A 21,595-nucleotide genomic window follows, 5' to 3' on the forward strand; every position below is an offset into this window, starting at 1 on the left:
ATGCTCAGTGTGCTGATTTGGCCTGGCTTGAGTCTTCTTAAGGGGCAGCGTCGGAAGTCTTGTCTTGCAAGGAGACTACCCAGGCTTTTATTTTTGGTGGAGGGAACATTATAAAAAGCACCACTGGTGCATTGATTTTTACTTCTTCCCCTGAGAGTGCATTCTGTGCGGTACGTCGTTTTTTGGAATAGCGGTCACTCTTAAGGTGCAGTGCACAGTGTGAGTCTACCACATCGTGGTAGACTCATTGGGGAATGTGTGAGTCCGGGGCAAAAACCGGAAATGGGAAACACATATATAACATATGCCTGTGTCTATGTGCATTGCAATTTGGTAAAGAAGGCTGACCAGCAAGCTACTTGATGACGAAGGCAGTGGAAGAGAGCATTTTGTTAAGTTTTGAGGTTGCACCGTCAAGTTCACTTTAGCACCTCCGCTCCCTTTAAAATTTTAGCAGATTTAGGGTGCGATGATTTCTGCAGCAAGTTCCATGCTTACTTGTAAGTGGTTCGTTGTACATGACTTTGACGGCTTTCTAATTGTCAACGCCGTCCTGTCTTGCCGGCTCTGGTCTGGGACCCTGCTGGAGTGATGTGCCCTTGAATCGCTGCGGCTGCTTCTTCAGGCTGGGCTGTCAGTGCGCACGTGTGTAAAGGGCTGCAGTTGGACAGTTTGGGTGTTGTGGCTCAGGCACCTGTACTAAGCTTCACTTGGTTTATGTGTAGAATGATAGCCTAACTTCCAGCTGTCATTAGCTGTGGGCTTCCAAAAGAGATGCTCAATTTGTTTAGGAGAAAAAAAAAAATGCATGAAGTCAGCTTTTGGTGACAGTTAACTAGTTCTGTGAGGGAAGTAGCATTTTTTGTATCTTGACTTTTGGAATGCCTGGTCTTGTACGCGTGTTGTGGTCTTGTGGTGAGGGTAACCTGTTTCAAAAGTATCAAAAGGTCTTTGTTCTTTTGATACTTTGGTCAACATCACGTCTGTAGTTGTTCAGTAGTTGCTTCCCCTTTCGGGAAATATATGTTGATTTTTGTGTTCTTGCACCTTTTCACGTTGATTATCTCAGCAAAATTATGGCATTGTCTATTTTTAGTATTCCATTCTGATTGGGTGTGTTGACATTGGTAGTAAGAATCTGTAAGTTAAGTCACCTGAAGAGTTTGTTGCACACATCTTTTTGTTAAATTGTGATAATATATGCTTTTTGTTTGTTTTCAGTTTGAGCACTGAACTTCAACTTTGATTTTGTTTATGTCAATGAGTCTGCAAGTCTAATTCATATGTCATCACCGTAAGAATTCAGTGGCTTGATAAAAGAATAAAAAAAATAAAATAAAAAAAGAATTCAGTGGCTTGTGTGTCTGTGGCATGAAACTTGCCCTTTTGTAATTTTCTCAAGGAGGTTTATAAATACTCAGGAAAATGCTATAACTGGGACTTTGTACTTTTGGTGTAAGACAGGAAAACTTTTGAGCTTTGGTTTTTTTTTTTAAAGATTTATTTTATTTTTATTGGAAAGGCAGATATACAGAGAGGAGAGACAGAGAGGAAGATCTTCCGTCCGATGGTTTACTCCCCAAGTGAGCGCAGCAGCCGATGCTATGCCGATCCGAAGCCAGGAGCCTCTTCCGGGTTTCCCACATGGGTGCAGGCTCCCAAAGCTTTGGGCCGTCCTTGACTGCTTTCCCAGGCCACAGGCAGGGAGCTGGATGGGAAGCGGGGCCACCGGGATTAGAACTGGCGCCCATATGGGATCCCGGGCGTTCAAGGCGAGGACCTTAACCACTGCGCCACCGCGCCAAGCCCTTTGAGCTTTGTTTTAAAGTGGTGGCTTAAAATGATCGCAAACTTCACCTTGAAATTTAACTCTATAATAATTATAAATGGGAACATCAATCTTTGCTATGGAAATGATTGTTTAAAATCCTAAGAAATTTCTTAACTATTTATTTATTTTTAAGATTTATTTATTTTTATTGGAAAGGCAGATATACAGAGAGGAGGAGAGTCGGAGAGGAAGATCTTCCTTCCGATAGTTCACTCCCCAAGTGAGCGCAACAGCTGGAGCTGAGCCAGTCTGAAACAAGGAGCCTCTTCCAGGTCTCCCGTGCACGTGCAGAGTCCCAAAACATTGGGCCATCCTTGCCTGCTTTCCCAGGCCGCAAGCAGGGAGCTGGATGGGAAGCAGGGCTGCTGGGATTAGAACAGGTGCCCATTTGGGATTCTGGAGCTTTCAAGGCAAGGACTTTAACCACTAAGTTAGCGCGCCAGGCCAATAACTCGTTTTTGTTGTTGTTGCTGTTGTTTATTTGTTTTTAAAGGGTGAAGCATATTTAAACTACTGTTAGTTGTATGCACACTTTAGCTTAAGGTTTATTCATAATAAAACAATTTTATTAGGACCTGCAATGGGGATTAAATTCAGTAAGCCATAGTATATGTGAATAAGCTTGTTTCCATAGTGAAGGTACAAAAAATGTTACATGTAACCTTGGACCTCTCATTTCAGCTCTCTAGTATCTTGTTTCTGGATGTGAAAATCAGAAAATTGGACCAGATGATCTCTCTAAATTTCCTTAAGACTTCCAAAGTGTAATTTTTTTTTTCTGGGAATTACTAAATGAAATACCATGGGCCTAGAATGGTGTAGGTAGATTTCTGAAGGCAGTGAGATAAATTTATCATTATGTAAGAACATAGAGATGATTTTTGCCTACAATGTTAAGAGTATTAGCAGAGATTTTCCCACTTAGTATTTGTTTTTTGTGGATTGATACATAATTGTATTTTTATGTCTCTCTCAAGAGTGTGGATAACATCCATGTTTAACACTGAATTTTGGCAGCATTGTAAATTTTCTCCTTTTTTGGCAAAGATTTTTAAAAATGTATTTACTTAAGTAAGTAAAACAGTTTACAGAGTGGGAGAGCGAGTACTTGAGAGCTCTGTAATCCACTGGTCATCCCCCAGATGTCCATAAAGGCTGAGGCTACACCAGGAGCCCGAGCCAGGAACTTCACCTGACTCCCACGTAGGTGCCGGGGTCTAAGGATTTGGGCAGCCCTTCACTGATTTTGCAGGAACATAAGGAGGGAGCTGAACTGAAAGCAGAACAGCTAGGATTCTACCTGGACCCATGTGGGATGCTGGCATTACAGGCATAACACTGATCCACAGATTTTTTTTTTTTTAAAGAACAACTCATCAAAATAAAATTTTGGTTTATTGTTGTCAACATTGTTTTACACACAGACCAAACAGGCAAAAAAATAAATAAACAGCAACTTGATAGACCAAAAATGTGGGGGGGGGGGTGGAGAAGCCATAATTTTTGGCCTTTTTAACCATAAATACTGCACGTACCGGGATACGAACAGGCAGCCAAATGGGATCCCGACACATGCAAGCAAGGACTTTAGTCACTAGGTTAATGTTCTGTTCCCAGATTTTTTTCTTTTCAGATTTTCCAAAGAATTTAAGAATTTCACAAGTGCCTACCTGTTTATCATGCTACTACCAGCGGAGTGTTTAATGTCACAGATGTTTCAAACGCTGAATAAATGAGCATGACAGAAAAGCGTAATTATCTTTTCTGTCAGAATATTATCTTGATTTTACTTAATTTTGTGTTAGCAATCTGGTGTTTATAAATGTATTCATATGTTTTTGAAACAATTTTTTTGCCTCAGCCCCACCCCCTCCATTTATTAGAAAGGCAGAAGAGCAGGCAGGTTTCTCATCTGTTGGTTGACTTGTCAAATACCCGCTGGCCAGTGCTAAGCCTGGAACTCAGTCTGGGCCTGCCATGTGGGTAGCAAGGATCCAACTAGTTGGGCCATCATTCACTGACCCCTGTGGTGCACATGAGCAGGAGCTGGAATTGAAATGAAGCTGTGAACCCATTGCAATAAGTAATCTAGCAATTAAAGTTCTTGCCTTGCATGCACCAGGATCTCACATGGGCACCAATTTCTGTCCCAGCTGCTCCACTTCCCATCTAGCTCCCTGCTTGTGGCCTGGGAAAAGACAGCCCAAAGCCTTGGGACCCTACACCCGTGTGGGAGACCTGGAAGAGCTCCTGGCTCCTAGCTTCAGATCATCTCAGCTCTGCTGTTGTGGTCACTTGAGAAGTAAACCAGCAGATGGAAAATCATTCTTCTGTCTCTCCTCCTGTAAAACTGACTTTCCGATAAAAATACATATTTAAAAAAAGAAAATGGAACTGGGTTATCAAACCCAGGCACTTTGTATCCCAAGCAGAGACTTAACTGCTGTGCCAGTTGTTGTATACTGTATTAGGAATGAGCTGATGAGACTGGTATGAATCTTAAATTGCTTTCTTTGAAGTTGATGGAGCATTGAGCCACTGCTTTCCATGTTAGCGTCCCATATTAGAGTGCCAGTTGGAGTCTTGGCTGTTCCCGTTTAGATCCAGCTTCCTGGTAGTGTGCTTGGGTCAGGTTTGGGACCCTGCTACCTATGTGGGAGTCTTGAATTGAATCCCTGGCTTCTGGCTTTAGCCTGACCCCAGTCCTGGCTGGTGCAGTCATTTGGGAAGTTAATGAGTGATGAAGATCACACTATCTCTTCCTCTCTATTGCTGTGCTATTCATATAGATAAATCTTTTTTAAAAAATTGCTTTCCTGGAAAGTAATTTTAGTGATGTACGATAGTTCTAGCTAAGTTAATAGGTGAGATTGCTCTCAGAGGTGAAAATATTCAAAATTACCACCTGTAGTGGGTGGAAGGGCCCAAGTATGTGGGTCCTCTTGCACTGCCTTTTCAAGCACATTAACAAGAAATTTGTGGGCAGTGGAGTAGGTGAGACTCCTGGGGTGGGGTGCTGGCTCTGCAAGCAACTGCTCAATCCACTGTGCCACGATGTGGGCCCTATGTGCTATTTCTGATTAGTAATTAGTAACATTTTAGTAAGAATAGAGACAATAGAAACCTTGTTTTGTGAGCCATCCTTTGTGCTACCATTGTCCTTCCTTGTTACTTTGGGAGTATTTATTTGTTATGGTGTTATAATTTAAAGTCATCTTTCTCAAATTATAAGGCATTTTTGACTTGCAGTTTCAGAAAAACAAATTTTACTCATACTCTATAAGAAGTATATCCTTGGATGATAAAAAGTTTCGATATATATTGTAAACCTGTGTATTGTATTCTTAGCAAGTATTGTTTTTCTTTACAGTGATAGTTGTGCTTATTAATATATAAAAAATGTGAAGCAGAAGGCCTTAGTCCTGACCTAACATAATGATTGTTTCCTTTCAATATCCTTTAAAACATTTCAAGAAATACAGAGAAATGTAAATTCAATGAGAACACATGTTCTAAATTATTAATGTTATAAATATGTCATTACAAATTGTAAATTTGGAAAGCAGAAATATATAAATAATTGGCTTTTTAACTGGTTATTTTCACAAAAACATTTTCTGATGCAGATATGTGAAATTGGATTTCAGTCAATATTGCTTATTTTTTCACTTCATCTAAATGATCGCATTCTTTAATAGTCTGATTTTTATTTCAGAAGTTTATAGTTTTGACATATTAATGTATAAATTTTAGAATGAGACTATATAGTAAAAAGTTCCTCTCTTTCCCTTCCCCCCTATTTCTTTTCTTTTTATTATACATTTGTTGAGATGACACATAAACAATTCCCTTATTTTTTATAGCTTTGTATATTTTATAGACATACTTGTTTATGTAATCTGTCATTCCTAGGTGAACAGTTTAGGCTTACAGCCTGTTATTCACTTGATAGTTCATGAATTAACATGTATACATCTCATTTTGAAAATGGCTGAGGGTATACATAAAATAGATTTCTAGAAGTGGAATTACTGAATTGAAGGATATTTAATGCATGTGTAATGTTTATGTGATCAAGTTGAGAAGATTTTATCAGTTTTTTTTTTTTCAGATTTTTTTAATTGAAAAGGCAGATGAGATTTATGCAGAGAGGAGGAGAGATAGAGAAAAAGATCTTCCATACTCTGCTTTACTCCTGAAGTGGCTGCAGGGCTGGAGCTGAGCTGATCCACAGCCAGGAGCTTCTTCTGTGCCTCCCACAGTAATGTCAGGTCCCAAGACTTTGGGCCGTACTCTGTTGCTTTCCCAGGCCATAAACAGGGAGCTACATGGGAAGTGGGGCAGCCAGGACAAGAACTAGTGCCCATATGGAATCCCGGCGCTTGCAATGTGACTCCACCCTCCAGCACACACTTACACCAGCGGAGTTCCCCAAACTCCTTTATTGGTTCTCCTCTCAGTGCAGATCTCACATACACCAGTGGGTCCTTAGTGCAGGCTGCCTTAGTCCACCACCTGTCCTGGCAGGAACAGTAGCTTTGCTCAAATGGCCCAGACCTAATCCGGTTTTCACTGTTGGTTGATACAGGCCAGCCATACCTAGTCCATGCCTTGATGCAACTCTCACATGGCCCAGTGGGAGCTGAAACCTAGCCCAACCTGTCCTAAACCCACTCTTGTTCTCACGAGCATCAGTGGTTGCTGGAGTCTAGCCCAGTATGGCACATCCCAGAGCCTGGCCACACCCATGCTGAGGGACACTGCAGCCATGTCCAGCCCAGACCACCCCCATTCTGACTCTCATGCTCACCAGTGGGAGCACAACCTAGCTAGTGTGTCCTCTAAGGTCCCCAACCAGGCCTGTTCCAATCCCCAGATCTACATGCCAGGGGTTGCTCTGATCCAGCTCTGCATTCCCATCCCATCTTGACCTTTGCCATCAGATGCTGCAGCCTGGCCTGACCTGACCCGTACCCAGTGCCAGCTGTACCTGGCCATGCTCAGTCCGCTCCCGTCCATCACTCATGCAAACCAGCAAGTGTGATAGCCTAGCCAGGCATGCCCAGCTTTCCAGTCTGCACTTGCCAATGAGCTAAGGTTAGCATCTCCCCCCCCCCCCCCAATCCACTTCACATGCATGCCGACAGTTGGAGCTACCATGCCTGGTCTGACCAACACCCAGGCCTGAGTTGCATGCTCATGAAGCAAAGCAATGGCTATCAGGGGAGTTGATCTAGTTCCCCTAACAGACCCACTCCCAGACCCCTAGATCAACCATGCCAATGGATGCTAGGCCCTTACCAGTCGTAGGCTGCCTCTCCATCCTGCATATGTAAGAGCAGTGGATGTTGTGGTCTGACCCACCTTAGACCATATTCTTGGGTGTGTCTGCAAGTGCCGCAGGCTGGAAAACCCAGGCTGTACCCAACCCTGTTACACATGAGTGTCGGTGGTTCCATGGTTAAGCCTACCTCAGACTATCACCACCCCATCTCCAAGTGAACCAGTTGAGATTGGAGACCAAAGGTGTGGACTCACACATCCCAAATAGAATCTGCTCCCAGACCTAGTTCTTTTGGCTCAGGCCTCCCTCCAGACCCAAGTTCCACCCCTGGGATTAACCAACCCACTTGGCTCTTTGCCCATATCTCCCTCGACACCCGAGCCACATCCAGGGGCAGTCAGACCCACCCAGCAACAAGCTGGTGGCTGGCTGAGGGGCCCTGGCCTCCTGACCTGCACACTGCCGCCTGGAAGCCCACTGTTTTTTGTTTTAAGAAATTTTTATTGGGTCCAGTATGGTAGAGTAGTGGCTAAAGTCTTCACCTTGCACACGCTGGAATCCCATATGAACACTGGTTCTAATCCTGGTGGCCCCACTTCTCATTCAGCTCCCTGCTTGTGGCCGGGGAAAGCAGTCGAGGATGACCCAAACCTTGGGACCCTGCACCTGCATGGGAGACCCAAAAGAGGCTCCAGGCTTCTGGCTTCAAATCGGCACAGCTTCAACTGTTGTGGCCACTTGGGAAGTGAATCAGCAAAACTAAGATCTTTCTGTATATCTGACTTTCCAATAAAAATCTGTGTTTTTTTTTTAATAAATCTGTTTGTATAAGATTTACTTATTTTTATTGCAAAGTCAGATATATATACGAGAAGGAGAGACAGAGAGGAAGATCTTCCATCTGATGATTCACTCCCCAAGTGAGCGCAGTGGCCAATGCTGCGCCAATCCAAAGCCAGGAACCAGGAACTTCCTCCAGGTCTCCCACATTGGTGCAAGATCCCAAAGCATTGGGCTGTCCTTGACTGCTTTCCCAGGCCAGAAGCAGGGAGCTGGATGGGAAGTGGAGCTGCTGGGATTAGAACCGGCTCCCATGTGGGATCCCGGTGCGTTCAAGGTGAGGACTTTAGCTGCTAAGCCACTGTGTCGGGCCCCAATAAAAATTAATCTTTTCTAAAAGTTATTTTTAGGTCCCAGCATGATAGCCTGGTAGCTAGATCCTTGTCTTGTATCCAGTGGGATCCAGTGGGATCCCATGTGAGTGCTGGTTCATCATATCCCAGCTGCTCTACTTCCCATCCAGCTCCCTGCTTGTGTCCTGGGAAAGCAGTATAAGATGGCTCACAGCCTTGGGACCCTGCAGCCACATGGGAGGTCTGGAAGAAGCTCCTGACTCCTCAGTTCTGGCCATTGCGTTCACTTAAGCGGTGAAGCAGTGAACGGAAAATCCTTCTTTCTTTCTTTGCTTCTCTCTGTGTACGCGCCTTTCCAATAAAAAAAAATAGTAATGAAATATAAATTAATTTTTGATGATGTTTTCATAATTGAAAAGGGTACATGCCCATGTGCACCCCCATTCTACGTGGAAACAGTCAAGGAATGGGAAAGTGTGGATGGGAACAAATGTTTCCAATCACCTTTTTTCTTCCTGTATCTCGAGAAAGTGGGCAGAGAAGGGGAGAGTTCTGCTCCCAGCAGCCCAACCGCACCCATACCCAGGAATGGGGGACAGTCGCTCGATGTCATCCCAGGGTGCCCAGTGTAGTGTGGAGTATGTTCTGAGGATACAGTTTAAGTGGTTTTGATAGTTATGAGATGCTGTTGATTTCATTGTCCCTAGGTCGGTTGGCCAATGTAGTTCACATTAGAGTCTTAATTTGCCCAAATACTCATTGTCAAAGCTTGGCTGGAAGAATTGTCCAGTTTGTTCTGTACTCCATCCTCTGCCATGGTACTAGACAGCCTCTGCAGGCCTTAATAAACTATATTGTCCCCTATGTGCTTTTGGCCGTACCATTCACTACACAGGCTTCAGCAACTGAGGAGGCCCATTCTGATAACATATGCACCCCACAGTCAGACCACATATCCTATGATTTTCCCTGTGGTTGGAGTTTTGAGTCCAGTGATCCAGTTTGGGAGGGTTCCCCAAAGAAACCTTGCCTGAGGTGACACCAGACCTGACTTATGTGTGTACCAGCCAGTATGGGGTCCGGCTTAGGTTCATCACTCAACTTTTACTTTCAGATTTCAACTTTAAATTAATAGAAATATTAAGTTTAAGTCTGTTTATTTTCTTTGTCTACTTCATTATTCACTGTTCTAAAATGTTTAAGGGACAAGTGTTTTGCCCAGAGGATGAGACACTACTTGGGATGCCCACATTTGTTTCACAGTGCCTGGGTTCAACTACTGCCTCTGCTTCATGCTATTGTGCATCCTGAGAAACTGCAGTTGCTGACTGGAGTGGTTTAGTCGCCATGACCCACATGGGAGACCCTCGTTGAATTCTGGGCTTTTTGACTTTTAGCTGATTAGCCAGCCCTATCCATTGTGAACATTTGGGGTGTGAACCAGTGAATGGAATATCTGTGTGTACCTTATAATTAAATGTATTTTTCTTAGTGTCCAGGTTGGAAGAAGTATGTGATTTGCTGAAGAGAAATATTTCCTAACATTTTCCAAAGTTAAAAACAACAGTAATTGTGAAATAAAATATTTCAAAAAAATAATCATTTAGTCATTGAAGATTAAAGTTGAGGGGCCAGCACTGTGGTAGAATAGATTAAGCCTCTGCCTGTGTGATGCCAGTATTCCATGTGGTCACTGGCTTCAGTTCTGGCTGCTTTATTTTGGATCTGGCTTCCTTCTAATTTTGCTGAGAAAGCAGCAGAGGATGGTCCAAGTCCTTAGTCCTCTGCATCCGTGTGGGAGACCCAAAAAGAAGGTCCAGACCAGCCAAACCATTTGGGGAGATTTTTTTCTATCTCTCTTTAGTCTGCCTTTCAAATAAAAATAATTCTTTTTATTGCAAAGTCAGATTAATAGAGGAGGAAAGAGAGGAAGATCATCCGTCCAATGGTTCACTCCCCAAGTGACCACAACGGCCGCTTCTATGCCAATCTGAAGCCAGGAGCTTCTTCTGGATCTGCCATGTGGGTTCAGGGTCCCAAGGCTTTGGGCTGTCCTCGACTACTTTCTCAGGCCACAGGCAGGGAGCTGGAAGGGAAGTGGAACAGCTGGGACATGAAGTAGCACCCATATGGGATCCTGGTGCTTGAAGAATGAGATTAATCTGTTGAGTCATTGCATCAGTTGCTCCCCACACACAGGTGACAGCTTAACTCATTGTGCTACAATTCTGGTTTCCAGAGTGTGTGTGTGTGTGTGTGTGTGTGTGTGTGTGTGTGTGTGTGTGTGTGTGTGTGTGTGTAAGGGGAGGGGGCAAAACAGAGAGCGCCAGGTCAGGACACACCACCCCAGTCCATAGGCTGGGGGGCTGTAGATTGCCCAGGGAAGGGAATTCGGGGATGTGTAGGAGTGAGAATGGCTGAGTGCATGTTTGTCAGGGAAGGAATGACTTCTGGTGATCTTCATGGACTGTTCATGAACTGACAGGTAGGCAAGGAGGCTGAGACAGGGTGGTTTAGAGAGGGGAAACCGGATAGCAGGCCCCGGTCAGGCCAAGGTGCCTGCACATGTGGAAGGCATGGGCTGAATTAAACAGTATTACCCACCTCTTGAGGGTGCTCACAAAATCTGGGGCTGGTGTGCATGGCTGGCTATGCTAGGCCACAATACCCCACCCATGAGTGTTGGAGTAGGGTGTGGACCACAGCACCCACCAGAATGTGAGGAAACAGATTTGGGGGCAGATTCTGTAGGGGAATTGTGGCCTCTGAACTGCAGCACCCATCAGTTTACATGGAGAGCTGGGGGTGGTGACGGCCAAGGCCAGCTGGCCTATAGAACTCGCCTGACAGGAACCCAGCTGACACTTGTGGGAGCGAGGGCCAGGCCACAGTACCTACAGGCACATGCAAAGACTGGGATCAAGGCAGACCATATCAAGCAGGTTTGGTGGGGGAACTTGGGGAACTCCCTTGCTGGGGTATACCTTCTGCTGTTGAGCAGGAAAACCAGGACTGGGAATATGCCAAGCTGGACGAGGCAGCAGTACCCATGGGTGTGCATGAGTACTGGATTGGACGTGAGCTGGGCCACAGGCTAGGCCACAGCAGAAGCCAACATGCACAAAAATCAAAGCTGGGGCAGGTCTGGTGGTGGTTATTGGGGATCACTCCATCAGTTTGTGTGAGGTATGGGGCTAGGGCGGAACTGACCAGGCAGCTGCCTCCTTGGTGTGTGCATTGGCTGCTGCAGGTGACAGACCACATCTGACCCTCAACTGGCTGGCACATAAAACACAGAAGAGTCAAATCTGAGATCATCTCAGGTGAGGTTTCTTGGGGGACTTCACAGTGGAATTACTAGACTCAAACCCTGGCCACAAGGGAAAAAAATCACAGAATTTGTTGTACAACATTGGAGTGCACATGTCAGGATGGGGCCTCCCTCAGTTGCCGATGCCTGTGCAACACACAGTGTGACCAGACCCGTGTGGAGGCCGTGACAGTCAGCTCATCTAAGCCAGCAGGAACGGCAAGTGCCTCATCAATGGACAGAAAGCAAAACACCCACCTTCCTCCATAACACTCTCCTCATCCTAAGCAAGAGGCCCACATGGGTGCACATCCCTCTAAATTATGGAAACAGTAGTAAAGGGGGAAAAATTAAATGTTTTAAAAGGAATTGTTTTTTATTTGAAAATCTTTTTAATATTTAAAAAATTTTTATATTGTTTTTAGTATTACACAGTTGAAAGGCTGCAATCCCATGTGGGCCTCTGATTACGGTAGAGGATCAGGCACAGAAGAAGGTGTGTGGGACAAACATTTCTGCTTTCATTTTTTATTTTTAGCTGTGTCCAGAGGGGAGGAGGGACAGTGGCTACTGCTTGCTGTGAAATTGCATCAGGACCCCAGGATTGACGATGGTCATTTGACGATACCTTAGAGACCCTGATGTGGAGAAGAATGTTCTGAGGGTGTTACTTGAATAGTTTTGATAGTTCTGAGAAGTTGTTGGTTTCGTTGATCCAAGGTTGAAAAAAATCTTTCCAAGGTCTATTGATTGACAATGTCCATCTTAGTGCATCCACAGACCCAGGAACATGCTGCAAAGCTTGGCCAGAAGAGTTTTCCAACCTGTTACTGCTTTCTGTCCTCTGATGAGGCAGTTGACATCGCCTGCTGGACTAGATGAACTGTCCTATCTCCTGTGTGCATCTGGGCATGAACTGCATGAGCATCAGCCTGACACATGCACTCCAAGATTGGACTACAAATCCTGTGACCAGGGTCTGACTCCAGTGGCTGTGGCCCAGTTGTGGAGCCTCCCGAGAAACATCACCTTGTGACCTCAGAGATCTGCATCTGTTGGCTCACTCCCAAGTGGCTGCAGTGACCGGGGATAAGCCAGATCAAAGCCAGGAGAATGACTCTCCTTGGTCTCCCGTGTGAGTGGTGTAGGGGCTAAAGGATTTGGGTCATCTTTTAGCTACTTTCCCAGGAGCATGAGCAGGGAGCTAGATCAGAAGTGGAGAAGCTGAGACTGGACGCATTGCCCTTAAGAGATGCTGGTGTTGAAGGCCATGGTATAACTCACTGTGCCACAGCTCAAGTCCCCAGTGCCATTATTTATACTGAAGACCAAAATAAAGATTTTTGCATTGGGTATATAAACATTTTAAACCACTATGGTATTTAGTCACATGTATATATAGATCATGGTTTACTTTGCTCACCATGACATTTTGAATGTTTCAGAATTTTTTGTTTGTTTTCCCTCCTCTTTTTAGGATTTACTTATTTATTTGAAAAGCAGAGTTAAAGAAACAGAGGTGTTCAAGCACCCAGGTTGTCTTATGATTCCTTCCCAGGCATTTTTATAGGGAACTGGATAGGAAGTAAAGCAGCTGGGACTTCAGCCAGCACCTACATGGTAAGCCGGCATTGTAGGCATTGGATTAATCCATTGACCCACAATGCCCAATGCCAGCCTCATTTCAGGGGTTTTTTGTCTTTTTTTTTTTTCTTGTTAATAACATTGCATTTTCATGTTTGTCAGTTTAGGGCCAGCATTGTAGTTTCTCATTTAGTCACTAGGTTTGGTCCTAGTTGTTTATGGCCAGGGGAAAAGTAGTGGAAGATAGCCCATGTGCTTGGGCCCCTGCTACCCAAATGGGAGGCCTGAAAGAAGCTCCTGGCTCCTAACTTTGACCTGACTCAGCCCTGGCCGTTGTGGTCATCTGGTGAGTGAGCTAGCAGGTGGAAGATCTCTTTCCTTGTCTCGCCCTCTCTGTAACTGTGACTTCAAGTAAATAAATAAATAAATAAATCTTTTTTATACATTAAAAAAAGAACAAATGAGGATCATGGTAAAGGTAGTGAAAATATTCAGAATTTTTTTTAGTATAAAGCTGTCTACTTCCTGTGGTTTGTAAAATACATATGTGGATAGAACTAAAGATGACAAGTTTTCTGCCCTAGCGTCTGGATTGGACAGTGAGTATTTCAGGGAATGGAGATAGGGGAATAACAATTTTGTTTTAGGTAGATTAAGGTTTTTTTTGCTTATGTAAATGTTTAATAGAAGTACACTGGAAAGTATACACATTCTGAAATATAACCATAGATCTTTGCAGAGTACACTCAAGTGTAAGTAGTACTTAGAAAACACACACACACACACAAAACAAGAAAAAAAAAGAAACACAAACCGCTCTCGTAGTAGTCCTTACTTCAGCTACTAACTACAAATTATCAAAGTACTCATTGCAGTTTCCAAATCCCAGAGCCATAGGCTTTTCATTGTGCTTTAGAATTTAGAAACTTGGGGGCCCAGCGCAATAACCTAGTGGCTGAAGTCCTCACCTTGCACGCGCAAGGATCCCAGATGGACGCTGGTTCTAATCCCACTGCTCCACTTCCCATCCAGCTCCCTGCTTGTGGCCTGGGAGAGCAGTGAAGACTGGCCCAAGTAACTAGACTTTGCTACCCCATGATGGAAAACCTAGGCAAGCCCCTGCTGTTGCCACCATTTAGGGAGTGAGCCAGCACATGGGAAATCCCTTTCTTTCAGCTTGCCTTTTAAAATTGATAGGTAGATATTTTTTTTAAGTTTTATGTTTTAATCAAAGCTTTCATTTTTGTTTTCCAGGAGCGAGACAATTGGATCAGTTGTCCTGTGGTGTTTTTTTGTTTTGATTTTTTTTTTTTTAATTTAAAGGTAATCTGCTTCTTGGTTCACCAGTCATATAGACAATACAGTTTTTATTAAAAGGCTGACAATCTTTACTCAGTTTATAAAATACAAATTTGATAATATGATAATGGCTAAGCCTTATGTTTCCACTTTTTTCTAGTTGCCTCAGAAAATCACAGAATATATTTAATTTCTAAAAGAATGTACTTCACAAAAGTAAAACTCAAAATATACCCAAGCTACGTTACTTGTTAATGTACCCACAATTTTTTTCAAAAACTTATAAAAGTTTCATAAATTTTGTAAAATTTTATAAATGAAGTAAATATTTAAATTTGCTTTTTGAATCTATGTTTTACTTGTAGATTGAACTCTTGGACCATGGGAATCAAGGTTCAGCGTCCTCGATGTTTTTTTGATATTGCCATTAACAATCAGCCAGGTAAGATACTGATATTACTAGTTGACATTTATAAGTAAGTATTTAGTATTTTAGTAAAGGGATGTGATGTTTCTTCTTTTTTAGCTGGAAGAGTTGTCTTTGAATTGTTTTCTGATGTCTGCCCCAAAACATGCGAGAACTTCAGGTGTCTTTGTACAGGTTTGTCCCATGCTCAGTAGTTCCATTGACTACTTTAATTTTTAGTTGACTATATTTTGGGGTTTTTTCCCTTCATGCATATTGTCTCTTAACATGAAGATTATGTAACAGTAACTAGGATATAAACATAATTCTTAAATGTTAGTTGTATTGGGATTTTATCAGATTGATTTCTTCATGCTCCAGAAAGTATGGGTGATTTTAAAATGAGAAATTTTTTAAATTCCTGAAGGAACTGAAAATTCCATAGCTTAATGAAAAGCAAATTATAGTTCAAAAAATGTAAGGGCAAAAGCACTCAGCATTAATTTTGCTTTAATAGTATCTGCTTGATTATCTTTATTCTAATTGTGTCCTACTGACTTTCCTTCTCTACAGGTGAAAAGGGGACAGGAAAATCAACTCAGAAGCCATTACATTATAAGAGCTGTCTCTTTCATAGAGTTGTAAAGGATTTTATGGTTCAAGGTGGTGACTTCAGTGAGGGTGAGACTTTCATTTCTACGAAAGAAGACCATGTTTATGTATTCTTCATTAAATACTATACCTTAGAATGGAACAAAATCCCTGAGAGATTTAGTACAGTTTTCGTTCCCTTCTACTTCATGTTTAGTCATTTAGAAATGTCTTGAACATTTATAAAAAAGACAACACAGAAAATATTTTTTTTTATCTTAGAAAATAATTTTTTAAAAATAAATTTTCTTGTGATGGATCAGTTAATATCAAGAATTTTACTTGAGTACAAACCTCTACATTCATGTTTGATTTTTTGTCATACTTACTTAAGTACTACCATATGAGGCTTTTATGTCTTGTAGTAACCATTGAAGCTCTCTGTTTTTTAATGATTTTTTTTAAAATGTGAAAGGTAGAGTTACAGAGAGAGGGAGGGACAGAGGTCTTCCGTCAGCTGGTTAGTTCCCAAAAGACTGCAGTGCAGAGCAATGCAGACAAGCCAGGAGCCAGGAGCTTCATCTGGATCTCCCACGTGCTTGAGGAGCCCAAGCACATGGGTCGTCCCCGCTGCTTCTCCAGGCGCATTAGTGGGGAGGTGGATCAGAAACAAAACGGTCAGGACTTGAGCTTGCCGTTCACATGGAATGTTGGCAACCCGGTTGGTAGCTTAACTCATTGTGCTACAGTGCCAGCCTTTTGAAACTACTCTTATTTTTTTGTTGTTTTATTTTTTAAAGATATATTTATTTGTTTTTTATGGCGAGATAGCAAGAGATAAATCTTCTATCTTTTGGTTTAATCCCCAAATGGCTGCAATGGTTGGAGCTGGGCTTATCTGAAGCCAGGAACTTCTTCCAGGTTTCCCAGGTGCATACAGACCTCAAGGATTTGGGGGACAATCTTGTGCTGCTTTTCCAGGCATATTAGCAGGGAGCTAGATCTGGAATGGAGTAGTTGGGGCTTCAGTTGCAGTATGGGATGCTGGCACTGGCTTACCCACTGTGGCACAGGACCAGCTCTGAAGCTGTTTTTATAGAAACCCTGAAAAATCTTAACTCTCCTTTAAAAACAAAACCTGCCTAAAATTAGATTATGTAACTTTGTCACATTTTTTACCCCCTTCCCCCAGCTTTGTCATGTTTTTAGATTACAGGATTTGTCACATTTTTAGTATTAGAGAGTAAAATAGTTTGGGATTTTGACTTTATTGACACAAATTTTTAGAATGATTTTCTGTGATCTCTGAGTACTACTATTCCTAAAAATCTTCTGAGCATGTACTTTGTAAGAAGTAATTTGCTTAAATAGCACTTAACTATCTTTAAGATTCTGAGTCTTTGTTGTTTTATTTGTTTTTCTCATTTTTAGGAAATGGACGAGGTGGAGAATCTATTTACGGAGGATTTTTTGAAGGTAAAAATGTTTATACTTTTAATGTTTTTCTAGTTTATTCTTTTTTTTAATGTATTTTTATTTTATTTGAAAGGAAGGAAGATGGACTTTCTATTTAGAGATTTACTTTCCAGTTGGTTCATGTTCCTAAGCTGCCCCAAGCCAACATCAAGAGTCCAGAACTCTCCTGGTTCACCCTCATGGGTGGCAGGGACTGAAGTGCTTGACCATTCATTACCTGCTGTGATCCAGGGTTACATCATAGGAAACTGAATTGAACGCCTAGTAGCTGGGATTACAACCAGGGACTAATATATGAAATGTGGGTTTTACAAATGGCAGCTTAACTGCTGTACCAGATGCCCACCATTTGGTTACTATTTATTGAATCAACAAGGTTATTCATTAATCAGTATACTAATATTTAGCGACCTTCAACTATTCCAAAAGTTAACGTTCTTTTAGAAAATTCTGTGTGATACACTGTTTATAAAGTGGAGGTTTATGTTCTTAGTATATTATTGCACACTAGGAGTTTGAATGATCTTTACTAAAGTTTTAGAATTATTGCATTAGATTAGGAACCTCTTCACTAAAAGATTTATTTATTTATTTTTATTTGAAAGGCAGATTTACAGAGAGAGAAGGAGGGACAGAGACAGAAGTCTTCCATCACTGGCTGGCTCCTCAAAAGGCCACAACAGCTTAAGCTAGACTGGTCAGGAACCAGGAGCTTCTTCAGGGTCTCTCATGCAGGTTCAGGGTACCAAGGGTTTGGTCCATTCTCCACTATTTCCCCAGACCACAAGCAGGGAGCCGGAAGGGAAGTGGAGCAACTGGGATAGCATCTGGTGCCCATGCGAGTCATCACCACTTGTAGGTAATAGATTAACCAATTGAGCTATTGTGCCAGCTCAAAGATAGACAAATCTTACTCCTGAGGGTTCACTTTCCAAATGGCCACAAGGACTGGAGCTGAGCCAATCTGAAGCCAGGAGCTTCTTCTGGATCTTCTACAGAGGTGCAGGTACCCAAGGGCTTGAACCTTCTTCCTCTGCCTTCCCAAGTCATCAGCAGAGAAATGGATCGGAAATGGAACAGCTGAACTTGGACTGGCACCCAAATGGGATGCTGGTGTCAAAGACGGAAGCCCAGCTACTGTGCCATGGCACCAGCCCCAGCAATATTTCTTAATGTTCAAATTTTAGAAAATATTTTTCCCGTAAATTTTAAAAATTCTCAGCATACTGAATTGCTGTTTTCTGATTTTGTGATTTTTTTTTTCTCTAGATTGTGTATTAGTGTGAAGATCATTTTGAAAAATTAGCAGCTTGTAAATGTGGAAATAATTTTTTTACAATCTTTCATTTTTGGGTATAATAAAATTTTGTTGGGAATTCTACAGCTTTTGTTCTCATATACTAATCTAAAAGACTGAAAGATAAAACTGCACATTAGATGTTATTATGGTAAAGATTTAGTGATCCTAGTATAAACATTATGAGTACTGAAATAGGCATCATGAAATGGAATTAAAGGGCATGGTGTGATTGCTCAGTGGCAAAATCTTCACTTTGCAAAGGCAAACATCCCCCGTATGGGCACCAGTTTGTGTCCTTCTGCTCCACTTCCCATCCAGCTCCCTGCTTATGGCCTGGGAAACCGGCAGAGGGTGGCCTAAAGCCTTTGGGACCCTGCACCCATGTTGGAGACCCAGAAGAAGATTGTTGCTCATGGCTTTGTATCGGCTCAGTTCTGGCCATTGCAGACACCTGGGGAGTGAACCAGTAGATGAAAGATCTTTGTCTCTCCTTTCATAGAAATTTACCTTTCCAATAAAAGAAAATGTAAATAGGTAAAAGACATGTAGATTTTTGTTTATTATTTTCATAGGTACACACATATGTTTATATATATATACACATATTTGTTTATTATATATACATATAAATCTTTTGTAAAAGAAAAAATAAATGACTAAATCTATATGCCAGCTTGTAGATAAGCCACTTAGCAATTAGCAATAGATAGCCTGGAGGATGCTTTAAAGGGCAAAACACACAAAAAAAATTTTTTTTTCATTTTTTTTAGTATATTTTGACAATCTTTACATAGTTAATTAGGGTAAAAAGGTTCAAGGGCTACAGGAAAATGGGTAAGATTATTATTTTTCCCATATTGCTTCCTTCATGTTTAAAGGAAGGTATTAAGGGAGAAGGCCCACCCAATTTGCACCCTTCCCAGGTCCCGGATGTAGGGTATGCTCTGAGGTTCTTGCTCAGATGGTTTGATATTTCAACAGTTATGAATCGCTGCCAATCTTGCCACTCCAAGCACTATGAGGTCTTTGAAGAATCCACTGGTTGATATAGTCCATCATAGGGTCTCTGTTTGCCCCGTATTTTGCTGCTAAGATCTAGCTGAGATGGTTGGTTGACCTGTTCTGTCTTCTCTTTTTTCTTGGTTAGGGTTCTGAGTCCAGCATTTCGTTTGGGGAGATCTCCAAAGAAACTGTCTGAGGTGTTCTCAAACCAGATTCTTGTATGTGCTAGCAAGTACAGGGCCCGGCACAGTCCATTGCCCCGAAAAAAAATTTTTTTGAACATTTGTTTATTTGAAAAATATAACAAGGTATCTTCCACCTGTTGATTGACTTCCAAATGGCAACAGTGGTCAGGGTTTTGCCAAGCGAACCCAGGAGCCTGAAATTCCATTGGGTTTCCAGCAAGGGTAGAAACCGTAATATTTGGTTCATTCTTTTACTTTGCCAGGTGCCTTAACGAGGAGGTGGAATCAGAAGTTGAGAAACAAAGACTCAAACTAGTGGTCATATGGGATGCTACTATTGCCAATGCAGCCTAATGTGCTGGGCCACAAGTCCAGCTCCCCATCTGTTTTCTAAATTGTTTTTTTCCAAGATTTTTGTCTTTTGCTGAAATAAACAAGCAGTTATGTCATCCTTTCCAAAAATTGCATAGGATAGCGTAAATGTAAATTTAAAAATTTGTTTTGGGCCCAGGCCCAAACATGGTAGTCTGGTAACCTAACAGCTGAAGTCCTTGCCTCACATACACCAGGATCCCATATGGACGCCAGTTCGTGTCCTGGCAGCCCTCACTTCCCGTACAGCTCCCTGCCTGTGGCCTGGGAAGGTAATGGAGAATGGTGCAGAGCCTTGGGACCCTGCGCCCACGTGGGAGACCTGGAAGGAGCTCCTGGCTCCTGGCTTTGGATCGGCTCAGCTCTGGCTATTGTGGCTACTTGGGGAGTGAATCAGCAGATGGAAGATCTTCCTCTCTGCCTCCCCTCTTCTCCTTATATCTCACTTTCCAACAGGAATAAATAAATATTTAAAAATTTTTTTGTTTAAAAATTTGTTTTATTAAGCAATTGTTAGAAATTGTTGGTTTTTTCCTAATCTAAAATGTTCGAAAGGAAATCGATTTATATTTGTTTTTTACTTTATAACCAGTTATCTAAGTTGTATTTATCATTAAAAAGCTCATCAGTTATGAAGAGGAGTGAAAATTAGCTTTTTCTTTTTAATAAATTGTGTCAATTTTGTAACTGAAAACATTGCTTCCTGTAGATGAGAGCTTCGCTGTTAAACACAACAAAGAGTTTCTCTTGTCGATGGCCAACAGAGGGAAAGATACAAATGGCTCACAGTTCTTCATGTAAGTACTGATGATCTGATCTTTTAAGGTATCCTAATTTTTTGGTCTTATTTTTATTTTTCTGTGTGCCTGCCATTAATCATTAACATGCCAGAGGAGAAATTCTTAAGGTGATATTGTTGAATGAACAACATGAAAGAATAGAAGAGTAGGCAAATCAATCTTTTGTTTGTTTTTAAGGTGTATTTATTAACTTGAAGGGCAAAATTACAGAGACAGACAGATCCTCCATCCACTGGTTTATTTCTTAAACAGCCATATCAGCTGGATCTGGGTTGTTGTGGAATCGAGCACTTCTTTGGAGTCTCCTACATAGCTCCAAGGATTTCGGCCATCCTCCACTGCTTTCCCCGGGTGTATTAACAGCAAACTGAATTGGAAGTAGAACAGAAAGGACTCAAACTGGTGTTCATATCAAATTTCAGCACTACTGGTGTGGGTCTAACCCTATGTGGGTCTCACGAGTTTTCAAGTGATGAAGACATGTCAGGAGACAGGGGAGCCAGCTGAACAGGGTTTCACACCACCCAAATTGAGACAATTTGAGCATCAAAAGTAATGGTGGTACCAGGTATAATCAAATAGAAATCCACAAATGCATAAGTTTTAATTATTCATCATTAGCCATACTTGGAAGTATTAAATGAAAGATTCCAAAAATAAGTGGATTTGTTACATGTCATTCTCAGTAGCATGATGAATTCTCACTGTCCAGACAGGAGCCTGAATCAACTCCTTTTAAGTCATCCCTTTGTTCAACATGGGTGCACTACCTGCCGCTTAGTCACTTAGTAGTTAGTTTCTTGGTTGTCAGAGCACTGTTGTGTTGTTGTAATGTTTATATTCTATTACTCCTTGATAGATTTTAGCATATCCAGACAGTAATATGCAAGAGCTCAGTCACATATAAGAAGCACAAATGGATAAAAATAACACCAGAATGTCATTGAAGTTTTAATATATTCAAGGTTTCAATAATGAGTAGGTACTGTTTTAAGACTCAAAACAATTTTTAAAATATAGAA

General features: G+C 41.9%; 1 protein-coding gene across 1 annotated transcript in view; it reads left to right on the forward strand.

Annotated features, from left to right (window-relative positions):
* The window catches only part of PPIG (peptidylprolyl isomerase G), a 44,350-nt gene that overhangs the window by 787 nt on the left and 21,968 nt on the right, over positions 1–21,595 (forward strand). Inside the window, exons 2-7 of the mRNA XM_040971685.1 lie at positions 14,397–14,465; positions 14,807–14,883; positions 14,968–15,042; positions 15,421–15,528; positions 16,870–16,914; positions 20,483–20,570. Of these exons, the coding sequence (XP_040827619.1) occupies positions 14,823–14,883; positions 14,968–15,042; positions 15,421–15,528; positions 16,870–16,914; positions 20,483–20,570 (377 nt within the window). The 5' untranslated portion in view covers positions 14,397–14,465; positions 14,807–14,822. The remainder of the gene's footprint in view (positions 1–14,396; positions 14,466–14,806; positions 14,884–14,967; positions 15,043–15,420; positions 15,529–16,869; positions 16,915–20,482; positions 20,571–21,595) is intronic.

This window comes from Ochotona curzoniae, unplaced genomic scaffold, assembly GCF_017591425.1.
Source record: "Ochotona curzoniae isolate NIBS_2020 unplaced genomic scaffold, NIBS_Ocur_1.0 contig_2210, whole genome shotgun sequence".
Classification (NCBI taxonomy): domain Eukaryota; kingdom Metazoa; phylum Chordata; class Mammalia; order Lagomorpha; family Ochotonidae; genus Ochotona; species Ochotona curzoniae.